This window comes from Nycticebus coucang, chromosome 12 (assembly GCF_027406575.1).
Source record: "Nycticebus coucang isolate mNycCou1 chromosome 12, mNycCou1.pri, whole genome shotgun sequence".
In the NCBI taxonomy this organism is placed as follows: Eukaryota; Metazoa; Chordata; class Mammalia; order Primates; family Lorisidae; genus Nycticebus; species Nycticebus coucang.
This window is the reverse complement of record NC_069791.1, coordinates 23,475,284-23,489,158: the sequence shown is the minus strand read 5'-3', so window position 1 is coordinate 23,489,158 and position 13,875 is coordinate 23,475,284. Positions and strand designations below refer to the sequence as shown.

The window sequence follows — 13,875 nt, the reverse complement described above, 5'->3', positions numbered from 1 at the left end:
AGAAAGGGGGGGCAAGAGGGAAAGAGTGAGGAGGGTGGGGGGCAGGGTGTGTGACACACCTCTTAGGGGTGGGCACTATTAATACAGGGACTTTGCCCAGCAAACGCAACCACAAGCAGTGTAACCTGGCTCACTGATTCCCCAACAATTAAAAGAAAATTAAGTTATAATAGTCACATACTGTTTTGCACATGACTATTCATAGAATGTTCTACATACAGAGATAAGAGGTATATTAAACCTTTAAGAAGAATAAGCCAAACATTCCTTAAAAAGAAAAAAATCCCTCTAAAATCAGTGCCAGGGACTCCTACTCCAGGGTATCCTGGTAAGGGTTGTTTTGGTCACACAGCCAAGGCTCCCTCTGCCGTACACTGCAGGAAGGCATTGCATCTGCCTTTCTTTCAGGCTTTAAGTATTACATGTAGCACAGACTCCAACATCTAAACTGACAGAACAAATTTAAAAGATCTATGTCTTTGACCATAACTCTTTCCCTAGACCCCAAGGACAAGAAAACCAACTGCAAATAGAAGAAATCTAAAGTAAGCTTTGACACTATAGGAAGTGATAGCTATAATCTTCTAAGCTGTCACAGGGAAGCAGTCTTTCAAATAATTTTGGCCCCAACTGAATGGCAGAACCTTGTTGTCAGGGTCTGTAAAAATGTGCTATACTTTAATCACAGTATGAATAAGACAAAAGTCCCTGTGGATTTAAACATAAGTTTTCCAAAAGGACATTTTTAAGTCAAACCTATTTTTCTACAAATGATTAAGAAATAAATCTTTGGATGATTCAAAGATACTACCCAAAGGTCCTCACAATTAAACTTGGCATAACCTGAGCATCAAAAGTACAATAGTAATGAATGAAAATATTTTTGATTTGGGCGGCGCCTGTGGCTCAGTGGGTAGGGCGCAGGCCCCACATGCCGAGGGTGGTGGGTTCAAACCCGGCCCCGGCCAAACTGCAACAAAAAAATAGCCGGGCGTTGTGGTGGGCGCCTGTAATCCCAGCTACTTGGGAGGCTGAGGCAAGAGAATCGCCTAAGCCCAGGAGTTGGAGGTTGCTGTGAGCTGTGTGACGCCAGGCACTCTACCAAGGGCGATAAAGTGAGACTCTGTCTCTACAAAAAAAAAAAAAAAAGAAAATATTTTTGATTTAAAAAAATCCGTGAATCCAAAATTATATTAAAGGGGTAAGCAGAGAGACCTTTTTAAAAAAGATGAACAGCAGTAAATGTAGAAGAAATGACAGAATCATAAAACTCACTACTTTATTATACCATTGTAACAGATCATTTGGACAATAATTATCAATGAATGCCAAAACTACATTATAACAATTTACTTCCCCAACGTATTATAAAAGGGTTAAGTAAAGATACTATTACAGCATGTAAATGTAAGACCATCACCTTCACCATGTGATCAAACTTAACCAATAATGTGAAACTTAGGACACTGGATGCGTCCTGATAGCACGTCCACAAAGAAAAACACAGTATCTCCCATTTAGTAGGAACAGTTTTAGAATAAAGAAGACTAACTCAATCTAATAGCTGAATGCAATGTATGATCCTTGACTGGGTCCTGAATAAGGAGAAGAAGATATAAATGACATTAAATAAGGAAAATAAGCAAATAGGAATAGGAACATATACTGTACATATAGAATACAGATATATAGGCTATATAACTAAGGTGACAATTTTATTATAGTTATATTGGAGAATCTCCCTTTTGGTAGGAGATAAATACTGAATATATGTATTTAGGAGTGTGTCATAATAGCTGCTATTTTTCAAATGATTTGGTTGGAAAAAAGTGGCAAAATGTTAATAACAGGTAAATATCTAGGTGAAAGATACACAGTGGGCTCACTGTACTGTTCTTGTAACCTCTGTAGATTTGAAACTTACCAAAGTAAAGAGTTGGGGGATAACAGGAAAGAAGCAACTGATGTTTTACAAGACAAATTCTAATATAAATACTGTCAACAGATTTCTAAGCCTTAGGAATAAACAGCCTTCTTATTTTAAGTAAATTTCTGCTTTAAAGGAATCATAATAACTTTCTTTCTACAGTAGGACTTCCATAGTTGACCACCTCCCGACACTGACCACCTCCTCAAGTTGACTTAATTTTCATAGTCTAGACATGCACCACATATAAGTATTATTACAGTGGGCCTACTTCTTACATGTTGACCACCTCCATATATTGACCAGACTGTTACAGTTCCTTGGACAGTCAACTTACAGAGCTTCTACTGTACTTTAAAAAAACTTTTGGATTTTATATTAAGTATAAAAAACAAAAATCTAAAAATCCAACATGAAATATAGGTATTAATTTCTAAGATATAACTTAAAATAATCTGTAAAAATACACTCCTTAATACTGGTATGGGAAGATAGGGAAAGATTTGTTAAAGGATAGAAAATTACAACTACTAATAGGAAGAGTAAGTTCTAGTGTTCTATAGAACTGTAGGATGACTCGTCAACAAAAGTAGTTTCAAATAGCTAGGAGGAGATACACACAGTGTGGGTGTGTATTTTTGACACAGGGTCTAGCTCTGTTGTAGTGTGATCATAACTCACTGCATCCTTGAATTCCTGGGCTCAAGTTGTCCTCTCACCTCAGTCTCCAAGTAGCTCAGAGTAGGGACATGCACCACCACAGCATGGCTAATTTTTAAAATTTTTTGTAGAAATGAGGTCTCCTTATGTTGCCCCAGCTGGGCTTGAACTCCTTGACTCAAGGAATCCTCCTGCTTTAGTCTCCCAAAGTTCAGGGATTATAAACACAAGTCACCACACCCAGCCTAGCAGGAGAGATACTGAATAATCCTAACACAAAAAAAATGATAAGCATTTGAGATGATGAATACGCTAATTACTATGATCTGATCACTATACATTATATGTATCGAAACATTACTATGTACCCCACAAATACTTCCAATTATGTATCAATTAAAATAAATAAAAAAACAAACTGGTATAGAACCACACAAGACAATACAGCTAACTTTATATTCATCAATGACCAAAGAATCCACAAACTTAAAATCAATTCTTACCATAAAGAGAAAGATAAAATATTTTAAAGAACTGATTTCTTTCTTTTTTTCTTTTAGAGACGAGTTTCACTTTGTCCCCCTGGGTAGAGTGCTGTGGCATCACAGCTCACAGCAACCTCCAGCTCTTGGGCTTAGGCAATTCTCTTGCCTCAGCCTCCCAAGTAGCTGGGACTACATGCACCCACCACAATGCCCATCTATTTTTTGTTGCAGTTTGGCCGGGGCTGGGTTCAAACCCACCACTCTCCACATATGGGGCTAGTGCCCTACCCACTGAGCCACAGGTACCACCCAAGAACTGATTTTTTAAAAGTTGAAGTAAAAAAAAAAAAAAAATTAGTACATTAAAAAACAAATGTTTTGATAATAATACTAAAATTATGGGCAGCGCCTGTGGCTCAAGGAGTAGGGTGCTGGCCCCATATACCCGGAGGTGGTGGGGTCAAACCCAGCCCCAGCCAAAAAAAACTGCAAAAAAAAAAAAAAAATTATGTGTTTACATAATGAAAGTAAAATAAAAAATTAAACAAATTAGAAAAATATAATCAATTGCAAAAGCAGGATATATTATTCTAAGAGTTAATAAAATAAGCATTAAAAATTCAGTAAGTGGGTGGCACCTGTGGCTCAAGGAGTAGGGCACCAGTCCCATATGCCGGAGGTGGCGGGTTCAAACCCAGCCCCAGCCAAAAACCACAAAAAAAAAAAAAAAAAAAAAATTCAGTAAGTAGTAGCAATACAGACAATACACAGAACAAAAGAAGCTAAACAAATATGGAAATATATTTAATAAACAAAATGTAAATCAATAATAAGGTATCATTTTACCTTGATAAGTGGTAAAATTGTAATTCCCAATAACGCTAAAGTATGGTGATTCCAGCACACTCACACCATGTTGGTAAAGGCTTGCATCTACATAATTTTTAGAACACAATTTATTCTTATTCATTCTTTTTAACAAATATTTGAACTACTTTTATATTCTAGGCACTGAATTAAGCAAGAAACCCACAATCCTGACCTCATACAATTTGTAGCCTGTCATGAGAAAACAGAATTTTAAAAGAATAGGAAAGTACAATCATTGCTTAAACAGAAAAAAACGGAGATTGCTAAGGATGCTCATCTCACTAGTGTCTAACCTAGTCTGAAAATGGTAGGGAAAGCTTCCCAAACAAATGATCCTCTTACTCATTTATTATTCACTGGTTGCCAAGCACCTTGCTAGACATGCGGGTTAAATTATGACCACTTCTTGGTATCAACCTACAAAGAGTTGACAATCTAGAAATGAGTAAAGATTCACAATTACAACAGATATGCCATAACCAAGAGGTTACAGAAAAGGAAGATCACACAGATTGGTAAGTGCTGAGTACAGCCGTTAAGGTAGTCACGAGCAACCGTGTAAAAGGTTGCTGGGTAAGAAGAATCCATGTGGTCTGACAAGTGAAGAAAGTCAGCTGTAAAATACAGGTCTGAATCTCAGCCAAGAATTAGGAACTGGAAATATAAGTTAAATTACTCTGTGACTATCCAAGGAAGGAGAGGGGAAAAGAGCAGAATGCAAAGGGACATGGACATTTAGGAAGCAGGGACAGAGGAGTCCAGGAACAAAGAGATCAAAAAGCTGAGGCCAGACAGAGCTTGACAGAGTTGAAAGAAAAATGAGTGGTAAATAGTGTCAAATGAACATGAAAAGTAAGATTAGGCCCCAGAACAATTCAAAGACTAACGGTGACAGCAAGGAGAGTCAGGTTGGCGATGCTTGAAGAGTGAAGGTTGTTACTCATGGAAGTAAAACCAGTAGGCAGGTACTCTCAAAAGACATTTCCTAGTGAATGGAAAGCAAACAGGTGATGCCTTTAAAACAAGCTGTTGTAGGGATTTTGTGTCAGATGTATGAAGGCAGATACAAATTACTGTTTAAGTTCTGAAAGAGAAAAAAACCTCTTAACATGAAGTGCTTTCTAAAACAAAATGGAATAGTGTGTAGCCACTGATGCAATAATTATGAAGACCATACTACATGGGAAAAATACTACGCTTTTAAACTCAGAATTCAAGATTGGTCTACACTTTAACCACAACTTTGTAAAAACGTAATATATATATGGATGATGAAAACATTAGTGATGGGAATTGAGGCCAGTTTTCATATTATTTTATGTTCTCTATATAACAAATTGGGAGGAAATAGTACTTCAAATAAGCTTTAATCAAAATTAAGAATTCAAATTGAGAAAGCTGGGACAGGCCTGGGGAAGGTAACACCAAAGGTGATAGTAAAGGGGAAAGAAGCTTTACCAAATGGGAAGAGAAGCTGTTAAAATTTGGAAGAAATGTTATTATTAAGAATAAATACTGAAATGGAGGGTAGGAATGAAATGGCCATTGTATGATATTTTGGTTTATCTGCATGTTTGAAATAGGGTGATGATATGGAAGGGATCATTAATTCTAAGTAAGAAACTAAGTTTGAGAGACTTTTACATAATATAATACATATAACAAAAGTTACTATTTTTATGTAATTATATAATATTGGTAATATTACAGGTAGAAAGTATAACAGAAGAGCAAAACTTCTATAATCTCAAATTTAGGATATTATTACTCGTGCTATAATTTACAGAAGGGCCTGCATTGCATAAATCAGAATATATTGAAGTATCCAAGTTTAGCCAGCTTCCACAGTTGGCAGGGGAAAATGGTAATTGTCAATATTCCATTCGTTAAATAGTCATAAGAATGAAAACATATGAAGCTCTAATTCTCCAAAATTATAAACAAACAAACTGAAGGGTAAGATTATCTTTAGAAGTTAGTTTTTAAAAGTTGGAATAATCTGACTTGGACTGACCCATATTGAAATTTCAAGCACCCAATCTCTTCCACAACAACAGGATATAATTAAAATATCTGACTTCAACTATTCCTTGCTACTTGTTCACGGGATGTATAATGCCTCGAGAATGTAAGAATTTAAAAATATATACAACTAATAGACATTAAGAATGCAGTAGGGGCGAGTTATGGAATGGGGAGATGTAGACCAAAAGGTACAAAGTTTCGGTCAGATAGAAGGAATAAGTTTTCAAGATCTATTGCACAGCAAGGTGGCCACAGTTAATAATAACACATCATATCTTTCAAAATTGCTAAGAGAGTAAGTTTTAAGTGTTTTTACGACAAGAAAGGATTAATACATGAGGTTAATAAGTGTGTTATAATCATTCCACAATATACATCCATCCATCAGAACATCACATTGCACCCCATCAATATGAATTTGTCAATTAAAAATGATTAAATTTTTTTATAAAAAGTTCTTCCAACCTATAACACTTGGGAGTGTTATATCCTTGAACTTCGCTAATAAACTGTTCATCATCTATTCACTCCCTCCAGGAAGTTTTCCCTGATGCCTTCAGATGACTTACAGCTACAACTTGCCACCTTTCATGACAAGTCACCTAAGGTTTACTCAGTTAGGCTGTCATTAGAATGTAAGCTCTGGAAGGATGGAGCCACTTTAATCTGCCTCAAGTGTCTAGTTCTGAGCAGCTAGCACAGTGCATGGCAAACAGAATGAGTAAAATTAACACTTAAATGAATCATAAAGATAAAGTAAAAACAGATGACTGTCAAAGAAATTTTACTCTTGGCAAAGGAATTTCAGGATACTATCCCACTCTTGTTTGCTATTATCTCAGGAACTCAGTCTGAGAGCCACTGCCTTGTGCCATTCCTATCAACACTTGTTTCTCCCACTGAAGATAAGAGCAAGAAGGGACCCAAGAAGCCAGCCAATTCAATACCTTCATTATCCAGACAAGTGAACAAAGCCGAACTACTTGGTAGCTTAAAAGGTCAATAAACAATGCCTTACCATTTGCTCCTTCCTAAATGCTTATCTTTATTCTCCCATTCCTCAATATTCAGTCTCTCTGCTAGTAATACTATAAACCTTTCCTAGTTGTCCCTATCTACCTACAAATGTTTTTTTATTCAGTATACCAGCTTTAAATTACATGACATATACATGTAAATGTCAGTGGACATGTATCTTTAGCACGTTTATCACTTTAGCACTTGTTACCTAAAGTTAGATCATAAATTTTCCTAAGAACAATGATTTACCTTAATAAAATCTTAAAGAATTTAGAGCAGTTACATGTAGTATAACCAAAACTTAGTGACAACTACAAAATGGGAAACAGAAAACTCACTCAGAAAATAATTTACTTGTGTAATATTCAAATATAAGAAACATTTTTACATCGTATTATAATCAAAAGTTTTATAACCTTCTATCTAATCTTCCCTACACTGATCTACCAATTAAATGTAAGTGCCTACCTAAAAGCCGCTTCCCAAAAGCAGTTCATTCCACAAACATCAGAGGGCAGCATCCAATAGGTATTCCAGCAACACAGAGAGAAATCTTTACACCTAACAGAGTAAGACAGAAATATCCTATGTGAGTATCTTGGTTGGGGACTAAGAAGGAATTTATCCAGTAACACAATAATGTACTGTTCTATTTCAGAGCAACAAACCTGCAAATCCAAGTTGCTGTGGTAACTTGGAAGTTTGGGATTTTTGTTTTTCTTTTTTTTTTTTTTTTGTAAATTGATTTCTCCCTCACTTAGGGCACCATTATTTTAAATAAAACTCTAAGGCAGAATATACCACTGATTGGAAAACAGTTTCTAGACAGTAACTCTCCTGATATATCCCACCCCACCCTGTATCAGATAATGGAGACAAAATATGTCTTCTGAAATTTTCTTCATGGAATACACATACTCCCCAAGAATAAAATCCAGTTCAGTCAAATGAAATACTTGCTTATCCTGAAATAAAAATGCTGCAAATGCTAGTGGAAAGGGAAAACAGGATCTCCTAAATTAATCCTCAAACCAAGCTACTTGTATAGTGTTTTAAACTGGAAAACAAGAAATTATAATGGCCAACAGGTATACGGAAAATGCTCAGTATCTTCTACTCATCAGGGAAATGCAAAACTATAAAGAGATACGTATATCATGTCACCCCAGTTAAAAATGGCTATTATCAAAAAGAAAAAACAAAAGGTGAGGACGTAAAGAAAAGAAAGCATTTGTACACTGCTGGCGAGAATGTAAATTAGTACAGCCACTCCGGAGAACAGTGTGCAGATTCCTCCAAAAACTAAAAATATCCAGTGATAGATGCTCCAAAAGCCCTGACTTCACCACAATGCAGTATGTCAGTGTAGCAGAACTGTACCTGCACCCCATGAATATACACAAATTAAAGAAACAATTAAAAGCAGAACTACCATTTGATCCAGCAATTCAATGGAATTCAGAACATTGAAAAGATCTGGACTCTCAGCTTTACTGTGTAAGGACCAAGTTAACTCCATTTTGTTGAAACTAACTTCATCCTGTCCCTCAGTCTTCATTTTGCAGCTGTATACCAAAGGCGTTAGGCCACCTGCTCCCTCCTCCGCCCCCCGTCCTTACCCCATGATCCACGCCCTTGCACAACGTCTGCCCCGAGCAACAGCAATACTCTCCCAGACAAATACTGCTCAGTCCCCTAGACCCCTATAAGCTCGCCCCTGCGGCTCACCTCACACCCGCTCCCTTTTCTTTCCTTTCTGTACCCTTAAAAACCTCCCTCCTTTTCAAGATCAGGGCTTCTCTGCTCTACTGCTGCGCCAGGACCAGGGAGCCCAGGCTCGAGCTTGTAAATAAACAACCTCTTGCTTTTGCATTGGACTTGGTCTCTGGGTGATTTATGTGGGGGAATCCTGCGACTTGGGCATAACATTTGGGGGCTTTCCGGGAAAGCCCAAATCACCAAGTACCTGCTCCGGAGGTGAGTGCGTGTGTGCCGGCATTTGTCTTGTCCTGTTCTGTGTTGGTTCCGTTTGTTGAATCTATAGGGGGGACATGGAATCCCCGGCAGAGAAGAAGTGGGGATGCCCCGTGAATGGGGGACTGAGACGTGGAATCCTCAGTCCCTGGTCAAGAAGACCACGGAGAAGCGATCCTTCTGGTTGAGAGACAAGGCAGGTCGTGACTGCCAGATGGGGTTACACCGTCATCTCATTTTCAGTTTTGCCTGAGAACCCGCAAGGGCAGGCTTCTGTCTTCTGGAGGAATCTTGGGTGTTATTTGTTTTGTCTGTGTTTTATTATATTTGGAGGGCGACATGAGATAGATGCAGATGACTCCCCCTCCCTAACTTTGACTCATTTCCAGGACTTCAAAGACAAAGCCCAAGAGTACAGCTTTAATGTGTCCAGAGGTAAACTTGTGGTTTTTTACAGGAATGAAGGGCCGGCGTACCATGTCAGATGGCCAGCAGAGGGCACTTTTCATTTCCCCATTATTTTTCAGGTCAAAGATATAGTCTATTGATCTGGGACCGGGCACCCGGACCAGATCCCATGTATAACTGCTTAGCAGGACCTCGTGGAGAACCCACCATCATAGTTAAAACCCCTCCTTCCCAACTCCTAGCCTTGAAGGAGAAAAAGGAGAAGTCCCCTGAACCCACTGTCCCTCCCCCAGTCCTCCAAGGAGGAACTGATCCAGAAGTGCTCTTCCCCCCTCCCTATCAACGCTCACCTCGAGAGGCACCTGTTCCTCAGAGTCTGCCAGGTAGTGAGGCCACTCCAGCCCCAGGTCCAGAGGGTAGCCACCAGAGCCCACCTCACACCTGCTGTAGAGCCCTGCGTGATCTGACGGCAGACTCCACAGTGTTGCCTCTCTGCGCGGCAGGCCCCCCCGATGAAGCAAACCCCCCGAATCAGCCGAACCACTATTGGCCCTTTGCCACAAGTGATGTCTATAACTGGAAAGTGCAGAACCCTAAGTTCCCTGAAAAACCTACTGCCTTGATTGATCTCTTAGACTCAATTCTTTTTACCCACCAGCCTATCTGGGACGACTGTCACCAACTGTTACAGGTTCTTTTCACCACTGAGGAACGGAACCACATCTTGGCTGAGGCCAGGAAGGCTGTCAAGGACAAGACGGAAGCCCCACCACCAACCAGGCTCTCATCCATGCCGCTTTTCCTCTTACTCGCCCTGATTGGGACTTTAATACGGGAACAGGTCAGGTAAGACTCCAAGTCTACCACCAGACTCTGATGAGAGGTCTCTGTAAAGCGGCTAGAAAGCCGACTAATTTGGCCAAGGTCGGTAATATACAGCAGGAAAAGGCAGAATCCCCAGCAGCTTTCTTAGAATTATGGAGGCATTCCGCATGCACACACCCCTAGACCCTGAAGCTGAGGAGAATAGAGCAGCAGTTGTCATGTTCTTTGTTAATCAGTCAGCTTCGGACATTAAGTGCAAGCTGCAGAGAACAGATAGACTGGGTGAGAAGTCTTTGCAGGATCTCCTAGAAGTTGCTGAAAGAGTCTACAACAACCGTGAGACCCCCGAAGAAAAGCAAACAAAGTCAGCTAAAAGACAGACCCAAGAATTAGCCAGGATCCACCTGGCCTCCACGGCCACGACCTCGGACGAAAGAAACAGGCGGCTGCGCTGACTGGCGGCAGGAGGTAAGGAGGGCTCCCCAGGTGCGGAAAGGTTCCACCTCCAGAAAGACCAGTGCGCCTATTGTAAGGAACATGGACACTGGGCCCGGGAGTGCCCCAAGAAACCACCTCCCAGACCTTCATGCCCCGCCCCTTCAGTGCCAGTCTTAGAACTGAGAGGGCTCAAAGGGTAGCGGGGGTCAGGGCTTGCCTCCCCTCCCCGAACTCCAGGTAACTCTCAGAGTGGAGGGGACCCCAATTAATTTCCTGGTAGATACCAGAGCCCAGCATTCAGTCCTGACACAGGACCACAGCCCTATGGATGCCAGGAAATCATGGGTCCAAGGGGCCACAGGCATCAAACAATATTCATGGACTACCCAAACAACCATGGACTTAGGCGTGGGCCAGGTATCCCACGTGTTCATGGTTATCCCAGACTGCCCCTACCCTCTCCTTTGGTGAGACCTCCTAACCAAGGTAGGGGCTCATATCATTTTCAAAGATGAAGGACCCCTTGTCACAGACCAGCATGGGAGTCCCATACAAATACTCACGCTACAACTTGAAGATGAGCACAGACTGCACCAGCAGCAGCCTGAGAGCCATCAGCCGACAGATGTCACTCTATGGCTGAAAACCTACCCACTTGCCTGGGCTGAGACTGGAGGAGGGGGGCTAGCTGCCCACCGACCACCAGTCATTGTAGAGCTCAAGCCAATGGCTGAACCTATACAAGTACGGCAGTATCCCATGTCTCAAGAGGCCCGGTGGGTATCACGCCTCACATCCAGAGGCTTTTTAAGAGCGGGATACTAGTGCCCTGTCAATCTGCATGGAACACTCCCTTGTTGCCTGTAAAAAAGCTACTGACTAATGACTATAGACCAGTCCAGGACCTAAGAGAGATCAACAAGCAGGTACTAGACATCCACCCCACCGTCCCAAATCCTTATACACTATTAAGTGCTCTCACCCCTAATAGCATATGGTACACTGTTCTCGACTTAAAAGATGCCTTCTTCAGCCTCCCATTGGCCCCCCAGAGCCAGGCAATGTTTGCCTTTGAATGAAACAATGAAGAGCAAGGGATCCATGGTCAACTTACCTGGACCTGGCTGCCGCAAGGGTTTAAGAACTCCCCCACCATCTTCGATGAAGCCGTACATGAGGACCTGAGTAAGTACCAGCAGCAACATCCTCACCTGACTCTTTTACAGTATGTAGATGACATTCTGATCACAGCCAAGACAGAAGCAGAATGCCACCAAGGCACCCAGGACTTGCTGACTGCACTAGGAGCTCTGGGGTACCGGGGTCTTTGCCAAGAAGGCTCAGATTTGTCAACAAACTGTCAGTTATCTGGGGTACATCCTTAAAGATGGGCAGCAGTGGCTGTCCCAGGCAAGAATAGAAACAGTTCTGAAAATCCCCCCCATCCACCCCCCAACCACACAGTGAGGAGTGCGGGAGTTCCTTGGGTCAGCTGGGTTCTGCTGTCTGTGGATTCTGCGGTTCGCGGAGATAGCAAAGCGCCTCTTTAAAGCCACCTGGGACAGCCTGCCTTTCCAGTGGAGCACAGAACAAGAAAAAGCCTTCCAGGCCCTGAAATGAGCTTTGCTCTCGACCCTGCCCTAGGACTCCCAGATATTACCAGGCCCTTTCATCTGTATGTAGATGAGCACAAAGGCATAGCAAAAGGGGTGCTTGCTCAATCGCTTGGTCCCTGGACCTGGCCAGTCACCTACATGTCAAAGAAACTAGACCCTGTAGCGGCAGGCTGGCCTCCATGCCTACGCATCATTGCAGCTACTGCATTGCTGGTTAAAGACGCAGATAAATTAACTTTAGGGCAAGAACTGTTGATCACAACCCCTCACGCCGTGGAGGGAGTCCTCAAACAGCCACCGGATCGGTGGGTTAGCAATGCCCGACTCATCCACTACCAGGGCCTTCTGCTGAAACCCCCACGATTCCGATTCCTACCAAAGACCTCTCTCAATCCGGCAACACTACTGCCGAATCCGAACCTAGATGCCCCCTCCATGACTGTGTTGACATCCTAGCCCAGGTTCACAGCATACGCCAGGACCTTACGGACCAGCCCCTCCCTGACACAGAGGCCACCTGGTACACAGATGGGAGCAGCTTCATACAAGATGGATGCAGGTACTCAGGAGCAGCAGTAGTGTCTGAGACTGAGACTGTATGGGCAGAGCCCCTCCCAGCCGGAACGTCAGCTCAAAAGGCTGAGCTCATAGCTCTAACACAAGCCATGACCCTGGGGAAAGGCCTAAGACTTAACATCTATAGCCGATATGCCTTTGCCACTGCTCATATACAATTTACCAGGAGAGAGGACTCCTTACGGCGGACGGAAAGACTATCAAAAATAAAAATGAAATACTCGACCTCCTAAAAGCCTTATGGCTTCCCCAGACACTAGCCATCATTCATTGCCCTGGCCATCAGCAGGGTGACTCCCCTATAGCCAGAGGCAACCAGCGGGCCAATCAGGTCACCAGGACTATAGCCACTTTGGCTATCCAAGAGCTTCCTATTACTACATTGCCAGACCCTGGAACCCCAACACTTCCACAATCCCCAGAGTATACTCCCGAGGACCTAAAATGGATAGAGCAAATCCCACAAGCCCACTCCCCTGAGAAGTACAACGAATGGTACGTCACCTGTGATGGCAAAGTGCTTGTGCCAGCAAAACTAGGTTAGGAAACCCTCCATAAGATCCATTCATCCATCCACCTAGGGTCATGCAAGATGAAAGACTTGCTGCGCCACGCCAAAATCAAGATACAAAACCGGAATACTAAAATTGACAAAGTCGTAGCTTCATGCAAAGTATGTATTGTGACTAACAGTGTATCTAGCTCCCACAATTCAGGGTCCAGAGAGCGTGGGACGAAGCCAGGTACGTACTGGGAAGTGGACTTTACTGAAGTTAAGCCAGGTAAATATGGGCACAAATATATCCTTGTTTTCATAGATACATTCTCAGGATGGGTAGAAGCATTTCCGACCAGAAATGAGACTGTGCAGGCAGTAGCAAAAAAAACACTAGAAGATATAATGCCTAGGTTTGCAATTCCTTATCAGATAGGATCAGATAATGGCCCAGCCTTTACTTCTCAAGTAGTGCAGAGTTTAGCGGAAGCCTTGGGGACTAATTGGAAATTGCATTGTGCCTATCGACCCCAAAGTTCAGGGCAGGTAAAGTGG

At 42.0% G+C, this 13,875-nt stretch overlaps 1 protein-coding gene across 2 annotated transcripts in view; it reads right to left on the bottom strand.

Moving 5' to 3' along the window:
* Positions 1-13,875, bottom strand: part of GXYLT1 (glucoside xylosyltransferase 1) — a 67,221-nt gene that overhangs the window by 40,783 nt on the left and 12,563 nt on the right. The window contains exon 2 of one of the 2 annotated variants that reach the window (XM_053557404.1): positions 7,456-7,548. The exons of the other annotated variant lie outside the window; for it this stretch is intronic. Coding sequence (XP_053413379.1) covers positions 7,456-7,548 — 93 coding nt within the window. The remainder of the gene's footprint in view (positions 1-7,455; positions 7,549-13,875) is intronic. 2 annotated transcript variants of the gene reach the window in all.